The 24,999-nt window shown below is 42.9% G+C and overlaps 3 protein-coding genes across 3 annotated transcripts; 2 read left to right on the forward strand and 1 right to left on the reverse strand.

The window, feature by feature from the left end:
* Nucleotides 1-955: 955 nt before the first annotated feature.
* Nucleotides 956-4,004, forward strand: LOC104433857 (protein TRAUCO). Its single transcript, XM_010046728.3, has 2 exons — nt 956-2,257; nt 3,384-4,004. Exons 1-2 carry the CDS (start codon nt 1,117-1,119, stop codon nt 3,647-3,649), a joined length of 1,407 nt encoding a protein of 468 aa, XP_010045030.1. The 5' UTR covers nt 956-1,116; the 3' UTR covers nt 3,650-4,004.
* A 2,487-nt stretch (nt 4,005-6,491) lies between these two features.
* LOC104433858 lies at nt 6,492-11,944 on the forward strand. The gene is made up of 10 exons (XM_010046729.3): nt 6,492-7,325; nt 7,652-7,782; nt 7,909-7,971; nt 8,110-8,199; nt 8,427-8,592; nt 8,946-9,135; nt 9,314-10,134; nt 10,523-11,137; nt 11,217-11,282; nt 11,499-11,944. The coding sequence occupies exons 1-10, from the start codon at nt 6,750-6,752 to the stop codon at nt 11,604-11,606; spliced, it is 2,826 nt and encodes a 941-aa protein (XP_010045031.2). The 5' UTR covers nt 6,492-6,749; the 3' UTR covers nt 11,607-11,944.
* Nucleotides 11,945-13,050: 1,106 nt separating this feature from the next.
* Nucleotides 13,051-14,553, reverse strand: LOC104433859 (glucan endo-1,3-beta-glucosidase-like). Its single transcript, XM_010046731.3, has 2 exons — nt 14,397-14,553; nt 13,051-14,129 (listed from the first exon to the last, which is right to left on the reverse strand). The coding sequence occupies exons 1-2, from the start codon at nt 14,467-14,469 to the stop codon at nt 13,183-13,185; spliced, it is 1,020 nt and encodes a 339-aa protein (XP_010045033.2). The 5' UTR covers nt 14,470-14,553; the 3' UTR covers nt 13,051-13,182.
* Nucleotides 14,554-24,999: the final 10,446 nt, after the last annotated feature.

The raw sequence follows: 24,999 nt of genomic DNA on the forward strand, positions 1-24,999 counted from the left end.
CTTGCTTGATACTCTCTCTTGTGGGACTCTCTGACTCCGGGCATAACCTCAGATCGAAATGAATTTGAATTTTTAATTCAATTCTCTACGTCAATACATCAACTTTAAGTGAGTTCATGTGATATAGTGAAATACATCTAGATTCGTTGTCTAAAATCACGATCTCCATATTCATACGAAGCCATCTCGATACAAATTTTATTAACCTTTCCATATTGAAACAGCCTTCACATTAACATCTTCAGTAATGAAAGATTCCGCTAATAAAAAACATCTCTGTTAACCACCATCTCTTTTCATCCGTTTTGGGTTATTCTCAAATAGCCAACAAAATGAGTTTTTTCGGTTTAATTTAATTCAATAACAATAATTTTTTTTTTATCAAATTGAGATAATTCATGATGAATTTCCATTGAAAACAGTTACTAATATATCATAATTTATGCAAAAAGTCTTCATATGGATGTTATGCCACCTTCATTTCCAAATTATTTATCATAGTACATCTAGACTGAAATCACAATCTCCATATTTGTACCACGCCATCTCATACACATTTCATTAACCTTTAACAAGGGATTTTATTACATTAATATCTTCATTAACTGTGATCCCTTTAAATTCATTTTCAGTTTACATGTCCCATCAATAAATTCAAATATTTACACTACAATCGACATAACAAGGTTCTTTGCCTCATTCATTTCAATAACTTTATTTTTTTTGGGTCTTATCAAAATATGAGACAATTCATGACTACCGAAAACAGATCTCCATCTAAAACAGCTACTAAAATTTTCAAAAAGTCTTCAATAATTTCCCTTATGAAACCATTCTCAAATTTTCATTTCATTTATTTCATGACCTAACTTCAATACCATAGTAGGTAAGGCAAACCCAAAAAAAAAAAAAAAAAACCCTCCATCGTCGCATCCCAAAAATCAAAACGGCGTCTTTCTATCCCGCTGGCGCTCGCCGGATTACCTTCCCTCCTCCTCCGCCAATCTCCCCCTTCCTTCCACCGCAGTTCTCAGTCATCTCTCTCGCTTTCTCGCCGACCAGAACCTACGAGCTCCTCTATCGCCATTTCACGCTCCGTAGGTTGTCGTCGCGGTGATGGACTCTCTCCAAGCCACGTACAGAGACGACGACGACGACGACGACGAAACAGGGGAGCTGCCCACTCGCCCCGCCCCTCCCTCCCCCGCCGACAAACCCTCCCCGCCGCCGACGACGGGCGCGCCGGAAAACCCCGCCGCTGTGAAAACCCAGCCCTCTTCCGACGCTTCGTCCACTGATGACGAAGAAACCCCTGCTTCCTCTGAGCTCCGGAAATCCCCCAAACGACCCCGGACTTCCCAAAACGACGAGGACGACGACCAGGAAGAGGAGGAGGAGGAGGAGGAGGAAGAGGAGGAGGATGAAGAAGAAGAAGAAGACCCGTCTTCCAAAAAGCGGAAACCTTTGTCCATTCTCTCTCTTCACCCACCTGAGGAGAACCAAGAACTCGAAGACCCGGCAGTAATTAAGGAAGAAGGAGAAGAAGCCGAAGCCGGCTCTGTGGAACGTAATGGGAGCGCGGCCGCCGGAAACGGAGCGGCTCCGAGCACGACCAACGGGAAGAAATCGAGCAAGAAGAAGAGCAACAACGTGTGGTTGCCCAAGTCCACTCGGAAGGGCAAAAAGAACAAGAGCAAGAACAGCACCAACAACACCAACAATGGCCACAATTCGGCCTCCAGTGACAAGGTCTTGGTAGCCCCCTTGCCGCGGTTCCCCGACAGGACCGACGACAACCCGGAGATGAAAATCTGCCTATCCAAGTTCTACAAGGCGGAGAAAGTGGAATTGAGCGAGGACCGGATGACTGCCGGCAGCACGAAGGGGTACAGGATGGTTAGGGCCACAAGAGGGGTTGTGGAAGGCGCCTGGTATTTTGAAATAAAGGTGGAGAGGTTGGGTGAGACTGGGCACACGAGGTTAGGGTGGTCAACAGAGAAAGGTGACTTGCAGGCACCTGTTGGGTATGATGCGAATAGCTATGGGTATAGGGATATTGATGGGTGTAAGGTGCACAAGGCTCTCAGGGAGAAATATGGAGATGAAGGGTACAAGGAAGGTGATGTCATTGGTTTCTACATTAATTTGCCCGACGGAGAGCAGTATGCCCCAAAGCTGCCGCGCTTGGTGCTGTTTAAGGGGCAGAGATATGTTTCTCCGGCCAACCCAAAGGAGGATCCGCCCAAGGTGGTGCCTGGTGAGTTGAGTTGGTTATTCAGTGTTTCTGTGGCATGTGTTTATGTAAGTTGTTGATTGTGCATCGTTAAATCCATATATGGTAACCGTTTCGCAATGGAATAGTTGGAAATTATACGAATCTAGTAGTGACTCTGTCTAAATATTTAAGGCGAAGCCTGTATGTGCGATTCTCTTCCAAAATGATACTTTTGCGGGAGATATCAATTTTATAGCAGCAAGGTAAGGGATGGCTGAATGAGACTCTTTTTCTATGTGAATGTAGTAAGAAACCTAGTATTTCAAGCGGGTGCTTAAATATGACAATTGCTGTCGAGCTTAGATAATGTGTGTCTGAAGTCAAGCGATCTATTACTGGATCGTAGATTGTTGTAGCCCATGGAAGGTTTTGGGTATGGTCAAGTCTAAAGCTTCATTTTGGGTTAATTCATTTAGTTCCGCCGATCAATCATGTTATTAATGTAATAGTCATGTTTATGGTATACAGAGACTCTTTACTGCATACAAGATGAAGATATCTCATAACAGTAACTGGCCAGCAGCCTGTCCTGCAGTCCTACTTGTAAATATGACAGTTTGAAATTTAAGTACTCTCAATTCAAGTGGAATGATAAGAAACATTAGCTGACAAACTTCAAGAGTAAAATAAAGTGAATATTTTAGACTTCATTCTCTTTATTTAGGTTGAGGCAATTACTTAATTGGCATTTAAAAGTAGGGTTGGTGTGGCTTGTGTTATGTTGGCAGGACAGTAAATTCTACATTGAGGTAATTAGCATATTGATGAGCTGGATTTTATGGTTGGCAGCCATTAGAACTTGCCACAATGGCAACACCCAATTTTCCAGTTTATATCTTAATAATCCGGAGATAATACATATTCATTGGATCTTTTGATTTTTCTTGGTCTACCGAATACCGATGTGTGGTTATCCTTTGTGGTCAGGTTGGCCTGCATTCATAGCCGGCCAAAGAACCTGACATTCTTCATGTTTAGTAGGATTTTAGTGTTTGTTTAATCCTTCCTCAGGAGGGTAATGTTGCCAAAACAGAGTCATCCTGTCTATACTTTTTTTTTTTTTGGTAAAACATCCTGTCTATACAGTAATTCCAATATTCTAACGCAGGGAGTGAGATTTCTTTCTTCAAAAATGGGGTATGCCAAGGGGTTGCTTTCAAGGATTTGTATGGAGGCAGATACTACCCAGCTGCTTCAATGTACACTCTTCCTAATCAACCTAATTGTTTGGTCAGGTTCAATTTTGGGCCTGAACTTGAATGCTTTCCCGATAATTTTGAGGGACGTCCGCTCCCTAGGCTGATGGTTGAAGTGCCTTACCATGGGGTCGTGAACCCGGTTGAGAATGATGTGCCCCCCGAGAAGAAGAATTAGCCAGTTTGGAGGGGGTGCTTTGGTTTATGAGCTCCTTTTTGTGGAATAGAGAACTGGAAGTTGCATTCAACCTTTTGTTGAGGTCTTACTAGGGTTTGGGGCTTGAAAAGTCACAGTTTGATGTAAAGTGTAAAGCTTTTCGTTTGGTTTAGGTAAGTGAATCTGTGACTGTGTTAGACCAGCGAACTTGATTAGAACTAGTCGTGTTTATCAATCTAGTTGAGGTTTGGCGTATGATATCTATAGGACTCTATGTTCTTGTTCTGTCCAGGTACTACATTCTGGATTTTTCCAGGTACGTTTTTAAAACTTCTGTTCAACACTACATACAGAAGAAGTTTTGCGGCTTAGTCAACGGATTATGTCCGTCGATAATAATTCTCTTCCCAAGTCAATAATTTCTCCTGGTCATAAAGTTGATTTCAACTGGGCACGAGTGATACGCGAGATGATTCTTCTTACCTTGTCCAGAATAAATCAAACAACTGACGCTTCACAAGATGGTGAGACTTGTATTAAGCTGCTCATAAAAAGAAAAACCGAAACTCATCGTGATTGCAAACTATGTTTGACTTTGCATATCATATTCATGATAGAATAATGTGTACGATTTTTCTTTCCATGAGAATATATTGCCTAAATATGTTTTAATAGATCAAGTAGTGCTTCTATAATATTTATGTAGCTACCAGAAAGATGGGTCTGAGTCCTCATTTCCTCTTGTATGGCCCACCTTATTTCGTTCTTTGGCTAATTATTGTTATACGGTTCTCTTTCAAGATGACTAGACCTCCCTTTTGGATGATCTTGACGTTCGTTTTTTTAAGGAACGGCATTTCCTTGGATACAAAGCTTAAAACTCATTAATCTTTGCCTTACGACCTCAGCATATCGGTGACTCTCTAATTCACTTCTACCTCTGTGCGGGGTTGATTGTTTTCTAGATGAGGTTCGGCTTCATGTTTATCTGTGCGCATCATGCAAACCCAAATTCTCATGATCCTTGCGCTTCATCCATGTCGTAGTAAGTCAAGATATGCCTATAATATGGGTCGGTCGAAATCTAACTGTTCTGCCGAAAGACTTGATTTTGGTATGCCACTAATTCATGGTGAAAATTATTAGGAATTTAGGACCATCTAGATTTCTGCTTTATTACAGAGCGGGTCAAACAAATAGTCATCTTGTCTGAAATTTGGGGTGAAAGTGGAGTAGACGTAAGAATAAAGGTCGCGCATTGTCTCAATTTGTCAAGCAGAGAACGCCTGCCCAGTGCCCAGGGGTTCAATCGTTGAGCCCGTTCCGCAAGTCTCGCTGAATCTCTCTCCCTTTTTTTCTAGCCATTGGCTAACTTACAGACAATCACAAAGCTATATCAGGCACTAAATCAGATATCCGCAGATTCACTCGTGCCAGATTAATTTCTCGGTAACCATTTCGTGATTGTGAAATTAAAACCCGATTTTTCCCTTGTTCGGGTGACAAACTCATAAGCGTGATTTAAGGATTGCGTATCAGACCCGTGAGCATTACTCTTAGAACGTTTATAAAACGGCAATCATCATCACATCACAACTCCTCAACTGCCCTAGAAAAGTCCGAAATCACGGCGGGCTATCAAATTCAAAGACCCTGTTCTCAGGTACAAGCGTACATGTCCATGTTCCAATCAATCCCCATCAAGAATATATTAGATGTCTGGAAGTGTAAATATCGATCGGAGGTGCAGGAAGTCAAATATAATTAAAATACCAAGTTGCCCAACAAAAATAATGGAGCGGGGAATCTTGAGAGCCACATGACCCAGGGGGGTGAAAGCAAAGATTCTTCAAGCCCAGCCGATCTCAAGATTCCAAATCATGAACATCCACGCATCTCAACCCACGTGCCTCGGCTGCAAAACCGAGGCTCGCCCATTCGATCCCATCGATTCCGTAAGATTCTAGCAGTGATTAAGTATTCAACCCATCGCTGGCGATCAATCGATGATCTGCACATCTTGTTTTTACATGCACGATATGAGATTGATACTGGTAAATTACGTTGCGTCCAGAATAAGATTTTAAGAGTGCCTGATGATTAGTGGGAAGCGAAGGCCCCACGGATGATCGCTAGTGGACCATGGAAGGCGACGGGTCCGCCAACCACGATCCAATCTCTCACTTAAAAAAGGTCCCACTTGCGACGTGTCTGCGTTTGGAAGCCATGGCTTTACACTCCATCGAAAGAAAATTAGTGACATCCTACCTCAGCTGATAATCACCCTTTCTCTTCCCCCAAACCAATTTGAACGTCTTGACGGGGAAACAACGTGTGGTTACCTGATCAGGAAGACTCTCTCTCGCTCAAGAAAGAAAAAGGGGGAGAAAAAAAGAGAGAAAAGAAGGATAATGCTCATCGGACGGTCAGGAAACGGGCCGTCGTCGTCGACCGGATCATGCAAGAACCATCGAATGGGAGCCCGTGAATCGTATTCCTTTTTATAATGGAGTTCAGCGTAGGAATTCAAAAGGGAGATATCGATATCTAGGATTCATCATAATCGCAAACTTTACAGAAAAGTTAAGAACCTCTCTGTTACAACTCCACAGGATGGTGCATTCTCACTTTCACCTGATTGGAAATCGGTGAAAAGATGGAAGAAAAGAAAATCCAACCCCTCGACCGTCGTGAAGTCATGGGTATTAGGTAAGAAAGAGAAGGAAATTAACGCACTCCAAGGAGAAAAGGCAGTTAAGCTAACCCCTCCATCGAAGGTGGCCTCCCTGCTACGCTCCAGTATATAAATTTTTTTATTTTTTTTTACCGTTTAGAGTTGGCAAAAAGCAGAGGAGTTCGCTCCAGAGGTAGGTGCGGCCTATATAAACCTGAACTTTCCATCACCACCACTTCCCTGCCCTCAGCATGGACCCCCATGGCAGGAGCTCTCCGTTTGCCAAACTGGGTACCTGGTCCCGTTGAGTAGCGCAGTACTCCCTTGCCCTTTTCCTGCTTCCGTGCCGATGGGTCACCACATCGAGTACGGTCGTCGCCCGACCTTACCGCTTCCCGACACCTCCTCCGTGTCCCTGTTTTAAAGGGTCCCTCTTGCATATCTGACATGGGCGCTGTACGGACGGTATTACTGTTCCTCCTCTCGCTCGCCGTCTGGTCGGGGAATCGTCCGGTCGTGCGCGGTTCCGCCTCGTGGTACACCCACCAGTACGTTGAGCACGCCGCGCGGCAATTCGAGCAGAAAACCGATCGGTTCTGGCAGTTCGATGAGGAGACCAAGCACTGGGTCGAAGTCCAGCTGCCTTATGAGCTGGTGGCCTGCGCCAACAACAACTGTACCAAGGTTGGTGTGATTGATCGGAGGTCGCAGGACGAAGAGCGGTGCGAGAGGCCACCCCACGTTCCGGAACGAAGCGAGGTGTCGACTAAAGACGACGGAGGAGAAGCGGCGGATGGGTCCAACGTGGTCCTGCCACTCAGGAAGAGACTTTCGGTTACTAAGATGTCCGAGACGTCGATTTGGATCACCGGCGAGAGCGGGTCTATCTACGAGAGGTTCTGGAACGGAGTGCAGTGGGTTCTGGCGCCCCATGATTTTACGACATCGGCAGGTCGCGCCGTATCGGTTTTCATCGTCAACCAGACGATGTTTGCTCTGTCTGAAGTGGGTCAACTGTGCCAGGTAGAGTTCCCTCTTGCTTTGAACTCGTTTCGGATGCTAAAGAGACGACGTCGACATCGCACATCGCGAAGAAGAAAAAGGCTCTTTATCCGCTCCTAGTTCAGCTATTGATTTTTCTATTAGACCATGGCAATCCAGTAATCTCCTCACGTTTAATCTCATGTTACTAAATTTCTCTTAGTTTCTCCGGAGTTTTACTGAGACTTGCTCGTAGATGAATTAACTTTTCGCATGTCGGTCTCTTCTTCCCTGCAAAAATAATGACAGAGTATCCCAAAATTCTGAGTTGGAATCAGCTAACTTATGCACGCGTTTGATTTTTTCAGATGCGACTCAGTGAAAGTTCACAGCCAATTTGGGTTGAGGTCCCTGTTACAGTCAATTCGAGCTTAAGTCAAGAGAAGGAAAAGGGGTCAACCACCCAAATAAAGTCAGGTGTTGTTTCATTTGATGGAATGTGAGTAAATCAATTTCCAGGATGCAACCGGAGGAACTGAAAGAACATAGTAATTTGATTGTAATGGGGACTAGTGTAATCGGACATCTCGCGATAACAACTGAACGTAACTCTGCATTTTTCCAGGAGAGTTTATTTTTGCACGAAGAACGGAGCATTGCTGGAGCTGAGCGACATAGAGCCTCCAAGGTAAGAACCAAACATGTGATATTGTACACAAGACAAATATCGAGGCGAAGGTATTGGCACGAATTTTAAACTCCAATTCTCGTAGATCATTTGTCAAGAAACTCATATGGCGTTAGCTTGTATGTCCTCTAACCACAGATGGGTAAATCATGGCCGACCCCCTAGTGCTAATGTTGCCATGATAATTGATGTGGGCACTTTGCGACCGGAAGCGGTATTTATCATAAGGTAAAATCTCTTTGCCACCTTTGTTCTTCGATATCACTGCCAGCAAACTTAACCAACACAGTTGGCATACCAACACACAATCTGATGAAACTTTAACTAGACAACCAGACCAGATTCAAATTGGCAAAAGACTTTGCTTACAAAATATGTACTAGTAAGCATTTGCAGTTGAATTGTTTGGTGAACTGTTCCAACTTAGTCAACTGAACAAGAGTGTTTGAATGCAGCTCGAAAGGTGATCTTTACGAGTATGATAAAAGCTCAAAGCCACCATGGAAGAAGCACATCATGAAACAGGGAAGAGAAGAAAATGCTTCTCTGACAGTCGCAAGGGGTTGTACTTTACTGGGGATGAATGGAGAACTTTCTGCTTCCATATTTCTTCTTACAAAGGTACTTCTACTTACATGTACCAATCTTTCATCCGTAGGTAAATCTCAGGAGCAATCTAGGTTGCTGAAGTGATGTGATAGAAGTGACCATACTGGAAATAAGGCATGCTTCATGTCATATTAATATGGATGAATAGTGACAAATCCTTTGAAGATGTCAGCTGGAAATATCCATGACCTTTGCCAATTGATACACTAAAAACTTCTCAAAATCTTGTTGATGTTATGTATGGAAATAGTGAGGATCTTAGAATGTGCTAGGGGACCAAATGAAGGGTTATTTATCTGCGAAACTAAGATGTTTCTATCTTAACGAATTTCTGCTTGCTTTATATCTACAAACTCCTCATACAGGCTGGTGATCTAATTGAAAGGCGAATACACCAACAGAAGTGGAAATGGATATCTCATGGAAGTCCGAAGGACCATAATCTGACATCCATGACCCCAGTTCTACAACATGAATCCAGTGAAAACATGTACTCTCTGTTCTTCACGACATCCTCAGGATGTGTTTTGGAATATAGAATACCAAAACATTCAGGTATTGGCATAAGGAAACCTCATCATGCATTTACATGAAAAAGAAAATCTGACTTCACGTCAATAAAGAATTCATTTGGCATTAGAGCTAAAAAGTGCATATCTCGGACTCACCAGTAACTTTTTTCTCTGTGGTTTGTTATTGCTATCATGTTATTCCTCGCCTTGGAATTGCACAGAACTGGTCCAGAAGCCACTTTTGGATGCTTGGGCTAATCATGTGCATCCAATGCATGGTAAAGCTGCGAGAGGTATTTCTGGAGTACAGTTACAGATCGGAAGAGTAATTTTCCCACTTGATGATGGCAGACTTGCAGAGCTACACCTACCAGGACTTGGGGGTGAAAACTCAGGCCCCGGTCAACCCAACATCAGGAAGAAACCAGTGACAAAGTATGTCTGGTCAATATTAGATGCCCCAGAAAGTGAAGGATGGAATGCAGAGTATTGCACTGAAGAACGTGGACCTGCAAATTGCGTAATGGGCACTAAAGACGAACCAAATGATTCAGGAATCACAAGCACAGTGACAAGGAGGAGAAAGGCAAGCACAACGCAACAAAGTTACTTACTCCCAGGCACATCAGATAGAATAAATGTGCAGCAACATACTTTCCCAGATGATAGAATTAACACTAATTTTCGGCTGCGTGTGATGCATGGAAGCAGATCATTTTTCCTCATAACAAATGGTTTGACCTTTGAGTATCTCTATGCTGAGAATATTTGGTTTTGGCTGCGACATGACCACCCAACAGCAATGAAAGGTGCACTAGGGAATTACAATGGGAGTCTATTTCTTGTTGACATTTACAAGAGTTTGCTGATGAGAGAGAGAAGCAGCAACGAGCTCACATGGGTGAATTGCACAGCTATGAGGAGAGGAAGGCAAGTTATAGCAGGTCCTCCATGGGACGGTATACCAGGCAGAGAAATTAGACTCGCAGTAGATGATGCCCTCTTCTTCGTGAGCAAAAGTGGAAGATTGATGCAATTCACAGTGAGTAGTCCACATCCAACTAGAATGCCTTTTACCTATAGGTCAGTTAATTTTATGTCTTAATTTGCTCAAATGAGAATGACAATTGAGATTCAATTCTTTCAGAATAATCAAAGATTTTCTCATGCATCCTTGTCAGTTCACATATTCCATCAAGTGGCAGAGGATTCTTACAAACACGGTTGGGCAGTCAGCACAAAAGAATTACTTGTTGACAAGAATTTCTGTCAAAATTGAAAACGCTCCACAATGTTGCTTCAATTTTCAAATTGCTAGATGTTCCGCAACAGAACAAAGATGGATATAGATATTGTCCCCTGTTGATTTTACATTGCTCTAACTTGCCTAAGACAAATTATCGCAATGAACTACTCGACTATTTTTGCAGGTTTTCATGAGGAAGTTTAAATGGAAAGATTGTCGCCACCCTCCAAATACCAAGGTCTCGTGTATCATAGATCAGGAACTATTCAGAAGAAATATAGTATTCGTTGTTGGCACAGATGGAAGACTATATCAGTACAACAAAGTAACAGAGTTGTGGCATGAGCATTACCAATCCCGGCACTTGCTCTTATCTAGGTCGCCTGGAACTGTGATGCGTCCATCCTCACTATCCTTAGAAGGTTCCATTTTTATTCTTTCTAGAGACGGGGGACTAGTGGAATATCAATGGAGCACAGCTGATGGGTGGAATTGGGTGGAACATGGAACACCGCATAAAGCCGTCACATTGGTAAGTCCACCGGGTCCTTGCTTTGAGAGTAATCAATTATTCGTGATCGGGTCAGACGGAGAAGTATATCTGAGGTACACGGAAGAGAGAGCATGGAAATGGAAAAGCTTTGGTCACCCATACATAGGAAACACGGCCTCCAAGGACCAGAGAGAGACGAAAGTAAGTGGCATAAATGATGCAGTTTGTGTACCTGAAGATGCTAATGCTGGAGTTGAGAAGGAACTGACACAATTCGATGACCTCAACAGGAACTGTGACACAAAGGTTAGTTCATGCGTCGCTGTCATGTCTTGCTTGGACACCAAGTTTTGTCGAAACTCACCCTTTGTGATTCAAAATGCAGGTCGCCCCGACAAGGCCAATTCCATTTTCTGATGACTCGGTGATCTTTGAGCTGAAAGACGGAAGGGTGAGCCACTATTGCCTTACGATTACAAAACATGACAGTGTCACCCATGATTTACATACATGAACGTCTAGAGTACATCTCAAAAACTGAACATTAAATCAATGACTAGAATGGCTAAGCCTCTATAACCTTAGAGCATGATACCTGTGAATTGAAAAAACATAAGCAGAATCACTGTTAACCAATATTGCTCCTCGCATGATGTTTCTGTGGCAGTTGGCAGAGATGCGACAACTAGGAGAAGCGGATTGGGCATGGTCACGTATTATAGGGACGCCAACGAGCTTATGTGGGTTGAACTACTGGACTGCTATGGCATCATGACTGTAAATACCACCTTCAAATTTCGAAGCAATAATGCAGAAGCACGAGAGCTTGCCATGATGTGCATTATCAGTTCAAAATGGTGTCACCACTTCTTATTTGCTGATGCCTAGTGTCCTAGTATAGTTGGCCCATTATGCTTCCTCTCTTCTTCTTTTCTTTGGCTATCTTCTTCTTCCTTTTTGTTGGGAAATGACGCTACATCTCTTAGAACATTTCCAGCACGAATGGTGATCACAGGCTCACGTCATTCGTATGCGGTTGTAAATTAAACAAATAGCGAACTACCTGTAGTGTAAATCATAGTTAATTTCATATAAAAGATAGATATTACTGTATATCCTTCCCATTGGTGATTTCTAGATCATAGTATAAGAACGCCAATGAAAATAAGATCGCAATTTATATTTTTTTTTTAAGAAAAGAAAACACAGATATGCAAACAGTATAATTATAATGGTAGTCTTGCCAAGTTCCTATGTTTGACGGCAAGTACAAGAGTCTAATTAGTTAGTTTCTCCCTTCTTCTCCTTTCTCTGGCTTTCTATCTTTATCTTGCGGTTTCCTTAGCTAATCCTGATGTTCTCATACTATACCTGTATACATGTGGCATACTTTTACTGAGTCTTGCTTATAAGCCGACATATTGTTTAACGTGGGTATAAATTATATGAATACCCCAAGGATTGTATTTCAGTTCATAAACAAAATCACATCTGGGCATCCTTGCCATTGGTTAACCAGTGCCAAAGTAATTAGGATATATAAGAAAGCGGAAGAATATGTGGTTATGAGGTGAATCGTATTGGCCAGTCACACCAAAGTGGCGCTTGCTTGTTCCAATTCGATGGAATTTGAAGAAGGAAGATTCATGCCATTGCCCAAGGGTGAAGAACCCTAGGTTTATCCGGTGGAAGCAGCGGGGGCTTTGCTGCTGGTTATACAAAGCCTATACAGAATACAGTTTCCGAGTTCTTGAAAACCATGGCGAGAGAGCGAGTGGAGATCTTGTAGTTTCGCTTTAATCTTGACTGCCTCTTTTCATCTATCACTTTTAGGTGAAAAACAAATTTTCTATGTTCTCTTGTTTAGCTGAAGTATGGACTGGTTTATGGATCTATATTCAGAAAAGGCGAAGATAAAGGTCAGTGTCTGGTATGGTTGCAATTGTAGAAAATCCTGCAGACTCTAAATTATTTTTCTTATGAGCTCCAAATTAGATTGCGATCATGCTTCATTACTCTGACTAGTGACAGGTCTATAAAGACTGGATTATCACCTTATCAAGCAGCTGGAGGATTCAGTCTCTTGTGACTGCTCGATGCTTGGAGATCACTGTTTGTAGATAGCAGACATACTTTCCCTATTCTTTGCGAGTTATTTTTCTTGGAGGGGATTCGTGGTTTGTACTGGGAATATCAAAATGTAAACGTTGACCTATCTGTCTCGTAATGGTACACAGTTCCCTTTTCTTATTTGCTTATTATTCGAAATCATACCCAGCTACATTTTCCAGTGGATGAGCAGAGAAGCACCTTATTACAATTATAAGTATAGCCTCACGTGGTTTTTTCTCTCAAGCGAAAGAGATTTGGTATTTGGGTTGCTTGCTGGGAGTGAAGAGTCCAAAATGCTGCTCAATCCCGGCAGCTTTTAGGTTCTCGTCGAACATGGCGAATAAGTATGCCTCGATGGCCTGGCCAGCTTTCTTGGGCGTGCCTTGCTTCACATGGCTGATCAAATTTGCATAGTAAGTGCCTGCATTGTCTGGTGAAGCTGCAGTGCCTCCTTCTGATGGCCATCCACTCTCTGATACGACAATTGCCAAACTTGATCCACCAGATTTTTCCAAGGCGGAGTAGAGGGAGTCCACCAATGCATCGAACAGGTTTTGGTACTGATATGCACCATCCGTTACCACCACTCCTGGTGATGTAAAGAGAGCATAGGCAAGATCAATGCTCTGCATATTCTGTACGTAGCTGAAGTAGGGGTAGATGTTGGCCAGGAGCGGTGAGCCGTTATTGACCAAGAAGCTTATTATGGGGCTTATGAATTGATTTGCAGCGTCACTGAATGCCCCGCTCGATGGGGGGTAGGATACGCCTAGCAGACTCGTGTCAATTGCCGTGGAGACCTTGATCTGGCCCTGCAAATTGGCGGATGCGAGGGCGTTTTGGATGTTCTGCATTGCGGGGAGGACATATTGGGCTTTTGTATCGCCCGGGGGGACTTCATTCCCGACCGCAATGTACTTGATTTTGACATCGGACGAGAATGCTACAACATTGTTTTGGACCCAGTTGGATGCTGCGGCGGGGTCAGTTAGGGCCTGGAGGTTGTCATTAAGAACGCCAAGGATGAGTTCGATGTTGGATCCTTTCAGGGCCTGGAGAGTAGCTTGGTCTGGATCGTAAATCCTCATCCTTCCGATGCTGTTTGCCTTGTATAGCTCGATCACTTCTGCTTGACTAGGCAGATTGTCGCCATTTCGTCCATAGCAGACGCCTATGGATTGCGCACCTGAATTGGAAATGAAATGATGCAGCGATGAAAGGAGAACCCGACGTTTTTTACAGTTTCACGAGCAATCAAACAGTTGAGCGCAGTTAGCAACTGAATTTGTTTCTACTCTAGTGTTCGATAGGAGCATCTACTCCAATCAATCTATCAATCACCATCTAGATTTAGACATGTCCTGGATACGCTTGGTCGATACCTTGGGTTCAAAGAAAACATCTGTTCTCATTACAGAATGATACATGCTAACGGAAAAGTAGAAGAAGGAACCTGTCAGTTCTGTTCCCGCTAGTAGCAGGCCGAGAGCGAGCATTAGCGAAGCCATAACAATCTTGTTACTCATTTTGTCGAAACGACTATGAGAAAAACTAAGGGAACTGAGCTGAACCCCAGATGCTGATCTCCAATGATGTTCAGCATATGGACCTAAACCAACTATTTATATGGAATTCGATGGCCTAAAATTTGAATATGAAGAGCTTACTAGTCCAAGATGGTCAGCAGCCGACTTCTTGCGGCGTCAATCACTCAATGAGATGTAACGTAGCACGACCAGTTCCTTGGATGTTCATGAAGCAGGATGGACGCCCAGTGAAATCGTGACAAGAAGCCAATGCTTCCCGAATTGCGTGGCCACGTACATGTTCTCGCGTATCGCCATAACTGGCGGGAGAATTTTCTATGGCGGAGACGTGCCCTTGCTTGCTTCTTCTCCTCTCTCGTCCACCTCGGACTGCTAAGGATGCCGGTCCAACATGCCTATCCTAAATACTGAATGACTCCAACAAAAATCAGTGACCGGACTTTTATTAAATTGTTTGGTTGAATGACTCGCTTACGATTTCCAAGATTGTTAAGCACGGCATACAGCCCTATTCAAAGCAAGTATCCCCCAAGAACACGGCACGACTGAAGCGTTGTTGGTTTTGGCCATGCTTTCTATTCTCAAGAGAACTTCAGTCGTGCCGTGTTCTTGGGGATACTTGTTTTGAATAGATACTTGTCAATCGCCAAGTTTTTCCAATATTCACAATTTCTCCAAATGGTTCATAAACGTTTTCTCGGAAAATATTTTCCACGAAACGAACGAAACCTTAAACTTAAGGGGTCGAATGAGATCTTTAGGAACAATCCCAATTCACAAATATCTTCTCTTCTTTTTGTAGGAAATTGACTCGAGAAAAGTGCCTAGGACAAGCTCGAAAGATGGAACAACATTCTATTTGTGGTCCAACCCTACGAGCTGTTTGGAGAAATTGCACTTTGTTACCATGCTCAAAACAATTAAGTGAAAATTCACCCAACAATGACAAATGAAAGGTAAAACTTGACAGTTGCAGTGATCATTAGTGACATTGACCGAAAATGCGAAGATAATTGCTAGTCCCAAGAAAGCGTTTATGAGATACTAACGAATAAGATGTTGATTTAACTAAGTGCCGCATCACATAACGAATAAGATGTTGATTTAACTAAGTGCCGCATCACATAAGATATTTGGCCACATTTCATGAGGACACGGGGTAAGAATAATGTCATAGGGGGAAGATCTTCTATCTGAGCAGTTTTGTTACTTTGTTACTCTGTAGCTCGCTAACTTCGTTAGCTCGTGTGAGATGTCTATGAAAGAGAGAATGGGACTTTCTTATGAGCCTTATTGACTTGCCTGTGTGAAGCCTTTTCTATACTTACGCTACATGGGCTTCCAAACCGGCACCTCCTTCTCTGGCTAACAGCCTGCTTAGCTGCCCATCAGCTGGTGTGAGAATCGGGGTACTAATCCATAATACTCAGATCAAGCTGACCCAACCCAAACCGAAATTTTCATGAGCGTATGGGCTAAGAGTAGTGCCACCACTGTAGAGGCCCATGTCACAAGGAGAGAGATCAACATCCAGCACCGAAAAAGATTAAGGGGCAGATTAAATTAGATCTTTCTTGACGAGTACCTTCAAAACCCACCAAATCAAAACTTTATAACCCACGATATTACCCCCTAATCGTAGTTAACCCTAGGTGCACAACGCATTGGCCAGTGCTACTGAAGGAAATTCTAGATAGATGTTTGGATCTAGACCCTTTTCAGTAAATTCAAGCTATTATTTAGGCCATGTAATCTTAATTTTGCCTAAACACAAAATAAAAATGTCCAAAGCAAATTACACATCCATGGGTGACGAGGAGAAACAGCATAAACTCACTAGTTTCGAGGCAATTACTGAATCTAAACACAGCAGGAAAAATTATAACTAAGTACCGGATGCGAAAAATGTGCACTTTTCTTTCGGCATGTGACAATGAAATGTAATTCATAATTAACTTATGTGAGAAAATGCTTTGTTAAGGGTACATTTCAGCAAAACCCTAATAAAAATCATGTAATTATCACGTATAAGATCAAAGTATGGAGATAATCCGATGTATAATTTGCAATAATTATGTAACCGAGTCTTTCTTTTAGCACATGGCCAACGTTCTCACGCTCGGTCCGTCCAATGCGGCGACAAAGCTCATTCCATGCGAACCCGACAGATCCAGCTCCACGTGAGGGTCAAAAATAAAGAGCTTCGATTTTCAACGGGCAGGAGACGTCGCGTTCATCTGACTTGTCAATCGTCGCACGTTTTCTCAGTCAGGAAAGCGACGTGGCAGCCGCGCGATTCGTCTTCGGTTTGGCCACAGCGAACGCGACCGTTGAGTATCGACGACAGAGAATTTCAATCGATCACGCAGTTTTTTTGTCCTTTTTATGGAACTGTCGCGGCACTCGTCTTTCGCGACTGGCTGTCGTCGTCGCGTCCGTCGCGGCGGGAAATGCACCAGAGCTCGCCGAAAGCCCATGCTCCCGATCTGCTTCTCGGCCCATCTACCGAACCGTACCGTCGCGTTCGAGATCGAGCCCCCCAAGCCGGGGGCGGGTGACGTGACGCCCACGTGCGCGCCCCGTCACGTGATCGCATGATGTCTGTCGAGAGAGGATTTCCAGCTCTCGCTCCGCACGCGGAAAAACGTGGCTGATTCAACGCGCTCGCAGAGACAGGGACAGAGAGAATTGGGGGTCCTCCCCTGTGCTGTTAAAACGGCCGACCTGGTTCGGGGACAGTATAATGGCGAGCACAAACGGGAGGGGCGCGGGCCCCATCGAATCGCCAGATCCTCGGCTGTAAGATCGGAGATCCGACACGTGTCGGCCCCCGTTTGGCCGGCCCCGCCCAGCTGTACGCCTCCAACCGACAGAGTGCGCCCCCGGTGCACCGCGGTAGCTGGCGCGTGAGCTTACCCCCGCCCCGTTGTCTGTTTTCCTCGGTTTTGCTTTCTTGGTTGCGATGAGTGAGAGGTAGTTAAAAATGGCAGCATGATTTGCTCGCGATAGGTCTAGCTGTTCGCTCATGACCTTATCTGATAAGATAATAAAAAGTCAAAACATTCTCATGACACGAGTGCCTCAAGATATAGGCCGTGACTTTTTTCCTAGAAAAAGTAAGTTGAGACCCGTACCATATTTGACTGTTAATTTTCCTTCGTGCAATTTGTATCATTCTATGCAGACCCAACAAAGAAAATTCCGTATCATTCGGCGGGAAGGGAACGAGGGAGGCTCGGGCAAAGCAAGAGCAACTAGGCCTTCCTCAGGACCCCCGCAAGGGCCGCCGGTAGAGGAGGCAGTATGGCCCTTGCACTCAGTCCATTTGTTTTTCTTTTCTTATTTTGTTTTTTTTTTTTTTCAGTTTCATTGATAAATAAATTATTACCATGATTGTAATGATTGTCCCTCGTATTCCAAGTCAAAATTATTGCGCGACACTTTAAGATATTATATAATGTCTTGCCAATACATACAACTCTTTATCGTACTAGAAGCCAAAAGTTGGGTGCTTTTCTTTATTTATGTTTTGCCGACGCATATGACATTTAGCCATACTTAATGCCAAAATCTCCGTCTTATTATCTCTCAATGTTATATGACGTTTTACCAAAACGTACAACTTTGTGTCATTTTTAAGACTAATCATATACTTTTTGAAAAATATTATGTGACGCTTCGCTTAGTTGCTTGAATCGTACTTAAGGCCAAAACTCCCTTACTTTCTTTTTAAATATCATGAGTTATCTTGTCAAAATGGATAACTCCCTATCGTATTGAAGACCAATCATGGTCACACAATATTTTAACAAGGTGCATGCAATTTTAGTTTCACTAAAAGTCAAAACCCTCCTAAATTATTTTTAAATTTGAGAATATGTTATTGTAAAATGAGTACCAATTTATATCGTACTGCCATAAATTAGAAACTTTCTTCTGCGAAAGTTGCATAACGCAATTTTTTAATATGACATTTTGTAGATGCGCACCACTTTGTGTCCTATTGTTGTAAATTAGGAATTTTCTTTTTAACATGAATGTACCATGTCTTGTCATATTTGAGACCAAAGTTATAGCATACCATTTTTAAATATAACGTGACATTATGACAAAGTTGTTTGTCGTTTTATAGTACGGTCATAAATCGAAAACTTTTTGTATACTCATAGAGCAATTTGTTTTGCTCAAGGCAAAAAGAGTCATAAGACAATTTTCAACTTAAAGCCTTAGTATGACGTATGGTAATTTGGCCAATCGTGATTCTTCTCGTGCACAATCATATGATGGTATGTCATACTAAAGAAAGAAATCAGATGTACTCTAGTTTTACTACTATATGAGGACAAGACACTTGGTCATAGATTAGGCCAAGTGTGTCATACAAAATTCCTTAGCTGTCTAAACATATAAATGTTGGATAAATCACTAGGAATTGTCCTAGTAGCCATCATTTTCACATTGAATGGAAAGGTTGGGAGTTTGATTTTCTGCCTTCTCAAGAGTGTAGGTACGATTAGTTTCAAATGTGTGGTTCGATTTCTACACTTTGCAAATAAGTATGATAAAAGTCTCTTAGTATATCAATAGTTAGAACAGGATAAACAAAAATAAATAAATAAGTGCTCAATAGATTGGCTATTAATGGCTGCCCTTTTTGGTTGTACCATAACATAATTTATGCTACACAATCTCATATTTAATCTAAGTTGATCAAGGAGGGAGAAATAGATTTTTGATTGGTATAATTGCTAGCGACACTAACGAACTTGCCCCATGATGAAGATCATGAAAAAACTCATTCCCAATCGATAATGGGTTCTGGTGATCTTATCGGACTCGAGATCTGGAACGGAGGCTAAACATTTCAAGATACCAATCCATATTTATGGATCGTCTCAATCGCCCCCTCGTGGTCGCCCATCATGGGGGTGAAGGAAACTTAGGAAAGTCGCGAGCCGCTAAAAAAAAGTCGCGAGCGATAATAGAGCGAGACGATTCGCCGAAGCTTTGGCTCCTTTCGGTCGGCCAATCCCGTGCCTCGGGCTCTCATGTGGATGGCCCCGAAAAGCGGCCCCCCACTTCCGGTCAATTTCGGCCTCACAACTGTTCGAGTCTTTTCGAGAGAAAGGTTTTTTGGGGAGGGGGAAAAAGAATGGCTCTTCTTCGTGCGTTGCCAAAACGATTTCAACCAATCGAGAAATTTATTTTATTTATTTAATTTCTTTTTTTGGTGGAAAAAGCTCTCTCGGGACAGTGATATCTCGGGAGGGAGAGATAAACCGGCCCATCAAGATCTGCACTTTTTGGTCGGCAGGGTTTGTCCAATCGAATCGTCCCTAATCTTGACCTGAGGCCCTCCCTTTTTCATGCTCTCGAGTTTTTTCTTTTTCTCTTCCCCATTTTTCAATGATGAATTCTCTCCCGATCGCCTACATGCAATAGCGTTCCATGTTGGAGGGCGAGGAATTACCTTTTTGACCCTCGATCAAGTCCCTTGATTTTTTTTTTTTATATGTTTTTCGGTCGAGTTGCTTGAACTTCCTCGACTGAGTTTCTCGAGTTCCTTTATTTGGATTCCAATGGAGTAAAAATGACGTGCTTGATGAACGCCATAATGTGCGATCAATTTGGACCGATCAAAGTGCAATTACATTACTCCGACACAATTATCCGACCATTGCATGAAAAGGTCTTCATAGCATATTAACCACCTTTTTTCCTCCATATTCAAGCCCTCGAGGAGCAAGATTAAGTAGCGGAACTTTACTAGAAAAGGAATTGCGTGGGGATACGACGGATGCTTGACCATGAATCTGATGGAGGATCTTATTTTATTTACTTTGGCCAGTGTTCAACCTTTTGATAAAAGTGGAGACGTCAAGCACGAGTCGTCATCTGTAATCGTCACTAGCTCCATGTAGCAGCAGCACTTCTGGGGGGCACCGCGGATTGGCCATTGGCCATAGATCAAAGTTGGGGCACACTCATATATTTAATCAAAATAGATTCCTATGGGCGAACGAGCGTGGCACGTCACGTCGTTTTGCACTATGTTCATCGTGGGCCATGACCTAGATTGACCATATCACTGGACATCAACCTTATTTTAACTGATTAATTGTTGTCCTTTCTTTCGAATTATTTCATTGCTTGGATCAATATCGAATCGAATTTTCCTTTATGGAAAAAGAAGTAGGTTCATCATTGCTTCGAGAACAACGCAGGCAACTTAGTTGACTGCCGTTAGGTTTGAATCGATCTTGCCGGGTTTGGTTTGGCATGAAATTAAATTATTATGCGAACCAAAGACTGGAATTTGATTATCTAGCAATATGTGTTATTGGGATTTCGTCACCATCATGATTCTATTTATCGACATGAAAATCTCGAGAAAAATAAAGTTTTAGCACTTCTTCATGGACCCACCCAAGCCCTTGGGCCTCTTGGGTCGGTTGGGGAACTCGATGCCCTGGTACTGGGGGACCCCAACATCCGGGTACCGGGACCTCGGGCAGGCAGGCTCGGGACCCTGGCGCCGGTGTAAATTCGAATTCTCGCTTTTTCACCATACAATTTACACGCCCTCGGCAGGCGGCATGATTGCCTGCCCGAAAGAGGCTCAACAAAGAGATCTCATCAAAGATCGATGAGAACCGACATTTGACCGTGCGCTCTGAACAAAAACCTCGTGAGAAAATGGAGAGGATCGCGGTGGCCAAGGTTGGTACCACCGAGGCTCCCGAGTGGGTGGTGCGGGGGAGCTTTCCCATGTGCCTTTTTCCTGGTTTTGGAGAAGCGAGAAAACACAGCTGGAGTTTTAGCGGAGGACAGCTGGCGGATGTACGGCGGCGGATACGCAGGACCCGTCGCCGTTCGTCCGCTAATGCTCAGTCCCAGTCAGGACTCAGTAGTCCCTGCTCCCCTCCTCTTTGTTTATACGGAAAATAGCAAAATGCCACCGAATCCCCAAAAGCCAAAGGACCATTGCTGACTCCTCCCCACTCTTTCCCCACTTTCCCTCTTTTGCCCCCCTGCCTCCCCTGAAATCGCGATCCCACCACTCGTTCCGCGTTCTTACAGGCCGAAGGGCGTGTCCACAGGAGTTCGTTACTTGTCTTCTTTTCCTACCATCTCGTTTGAAAAATGCAACGAGGCGGCTCGGTCCCACGTGGAATTCAGAAGAAATTTTATTTAGTCTTGACCGGTCGAGATGGAGATCGGGTCCTCCATGCCGCCTGCGCTTCGAATTTATTACTCGCTTTAAGAGTCCGATTATATGTCATTTTCCCGCATGGTGCATGGATGCCCCGATTTTATTTTTATACCGAGATCACTTAGGAATTGCATCGAATATCAAGCTGCTAAAGGGGACCGATGATCTCCTTATCAGAATATATAAATATTAGATCACGCATTTATCTAATAACTTAAATTTTTTGAACGGTTGACAATAGTTCTACTAAATCTCATACACCTTTATTTAATAACTTAAGTTTTTAAAACAGTCAACAATTATCTCATAAAATCTCATATCGTTGAATGTGGTGTGAGATTTTGGTGGCATCACTATTAACCGTTCCAAAGGTTTAAGTTATTAAATGAAAATGTGGTTTAATATTTATATATTTTAATGAATGCATGGTTTAATATTTATATATTATAACACTTCCCCTCACACTTAGTCTGGTTTTTTTTGCCTAATACTAAGCATGTAAATATTTAATTAGAAAAGTAAATGAAGATTGGTAAGATTTGAGCTCGGGACCTTGAATTCTAATTCCATGTAAGAATTTGTCAAATCACAGAAACTTAATTTATTAGATAAAAATGTTGTTTAATATTTATATATTCCAACACGCTCATCAGCCTTGATTGGGTATTAATACTCAACACCGTAAGGGCTGGAAACCCCTTTAGCTTCTATCGCCTCCACTCCACGGTCGGGAATTTGAGTATATCTACGTGGTTGCCGGTGGTGTACACACCAAGCTGCTGTGTGCACCGTGGAGAAGCGCTCATTCTTAATGCGACACGTGTGTAAAATGAGGAAATACACCCCAAGTATCAGCTTCCACTCTCTTCTTAACACATGATTTTATTGATTTCTCATTTAGGTCGTGCAGGAATATTGCAATCATTTTTTTTTATGTCGAGAATTCAGTCTAATTTACCTTACGGGAATACGACACCAACTATATTTCGGGGGAGACTGACCAGTAATTCACCGCCAAAGTCTCTTGTTTAAATCATGAAACCACTCTGAGAGTTTCAAACCTCTGACCATCCGGTCCGTAGAAATGCAGAGAGGCACGACTCAACCAGCGTAGCCATTTGTGGGTGGGTAATATTGCAATCATTTATTGCGATAAAAATGTAGAAACTAGTTAATTTTTTTTCTTTTGCCGCAATTGTTTTACATGGAAACTCGTTAACAAAAGGCATGCAAAGTAAGAAAGCCATTACGAAAAGAAAGCCATAAGGAGTATTTCCTATAAAAAGCCGGCGAAAGGCCAAAGCCTAGAAAATCGCAAGAGTACAGAAATCAGCCGATGAATTTGTCGGACCATTTCATCGCCAAGGTATGAATATGTAGCTACAATATGAAAGGACGAGGCACATCAACATTTGACCGGCATGCAGGTTTAGCAAATATGTTAGGTAAGTACTCACGCCGTGCCAAGGAATAAAGAAAGGCAAAGCAAAGGGTTTGGTAACCAAAGGACGAAAGAATTCGTCGGTCAAATCTTGGCTTTCGGCATGTTCTAGATTCGCCTAAGCTCTTCCAAATTGACTGATTTAATCGATTCTTTATCGTCGACACGATCTGTCGGAGCCTCTGTCTCCATACATCCAAAAGCCAAATTCAATTTAAGCACGCCTCCTTTCTTCCCTCCCTGTAGCGCGAAAGGGAGCGATTTGAGAGAGAGAAGAAGGATCGACGTTACGTCAAACAGGGCTCGGTCGTCAGTTGTCCTAATTATTTTTTATTTTTTCCATTTTCTCGGGCTGTCAACGAGTCATCCCAGGTGGTCCCCGAAAGCGACAGTGGAAAATTCGGGCTTCCCCATCGTTCGATTTCGTTTAATTTTTGGGGTTTGTTACGATAAAGCGCCGTGTTTTCTTTTCAGGCCGAACGGATGCTACGAGCAAGAGATTCACCCTATGGTCAAAGTCAAAAAAATCATGTCGACGATCGAGTGATGTTCTCTCGCCATTTCGTCAAGCTTCGCGGACGGTCTGTTTGGGGACGAATCCGGAACTCTTTTCTTCTTCGGGTCCCGCCAGGAAGAATTTAAGCTGTGATTGGACAAAAAGTTGAGAATGAAACGAATCTGCCATCACGAGAATTTCGACCGAGTTGCACACCGCAAGCAGTCTAATCTTCAAAAGCAAAAGGCGGGTTAGTGCTTAAATGGAAATTAAAGGTGTCCATGTGCCGAATATTCAAGTTGAGCGCGATGAATTTCGTATTCAAAACGGTATGAAATCTCTTATTCGAATTGACGTAGGAGCAAATCGATGTATAAAAAATTGGTGATTTATGTGGAAAATCTAGCTGACTCATAATTTCGAAAATCCACGTAAAAAAAGAGCAAGAAATTATAAAATCAAAAAGGAACACAACAAAATGAGCAAGGGTATAAATTGGGCATTTTTTAAGGGTTGATGGGCGACTCGCCCGTTGACCGACACGTGCGGCGTAGTTTAGAGAAGGGCATGGAAGGACACGCTGTGGAAGAAAAAAATCGCATCGTTAAGTGCACTAATTCGAAATTAAACGGCACGAGGTTCGGGCAGCCTCTCCGCTAATTGGGGAAGTCTTCTTCCTTAATCAAATCGAAGTCAAACAAAGCGGTAAACCGACCTTCCCGAATCCCACCCGCCCCACAGCCCAAAACCTGTAAATATCTCCAAACGCCAGTGGCGATTTCCCACACCGACCCCCACGCGCTATAAGTCAAACCTCCTGTCCGTTGCCCGCCCCCACTCCTGTTCTCGTTGACAAAATCGATTGAGAAAATATCACCTTTTTCCGTTTCACTGTATTCCGATTTTTTGAAAATTAAAATCCTTCCTTGTAGATTATATTTGATCGGGAACACTCGTTAGTTAGACATCCCAATCATCATGATTACAATTTTGATATATATTTATATATAACGAGTCGACGATTACATTAAATCAATAATGAGATTTAGTAGATATTAAAGAAATTATGAATTCTTTTATACATATCTCGCGATGTATTATCTAATATAGAATTTGGATTCAACAATTTCAACTCATTAGAATACTTCAGCAACATTTTTCCACAATATTCAATCAAACCTGATGCGCATGAGCCAGCGCATGAAAAGAGTACCTAAGGACCGACTTTTAGGTACGTGTTGATTTGTTTGCTTAACACGCGCATGAAGATGTCACTTAACTTTATTTGAAACCACTCGATGAGACCGTGTACCTTGACGTAGCAAGTTGGGTGGGGGAGTCAACACACTTTACTTATCG

The sequence above is a fragment of the Eucalyptus grandis genome, chromosome 2 (genome assembly GCF_016545825.1).
Source record: "Eucalyptus grandis isolate ANBG69807.140 chromosome 2, ASM1654582v1, whole genome shotgun sequence".
NCBI lineage: Eukaryota > Viridiplantae > Streptophyta > Magnoliopsida > Myrtales > Myrtaceae > Eucalyptus > Eucalyptus grandis.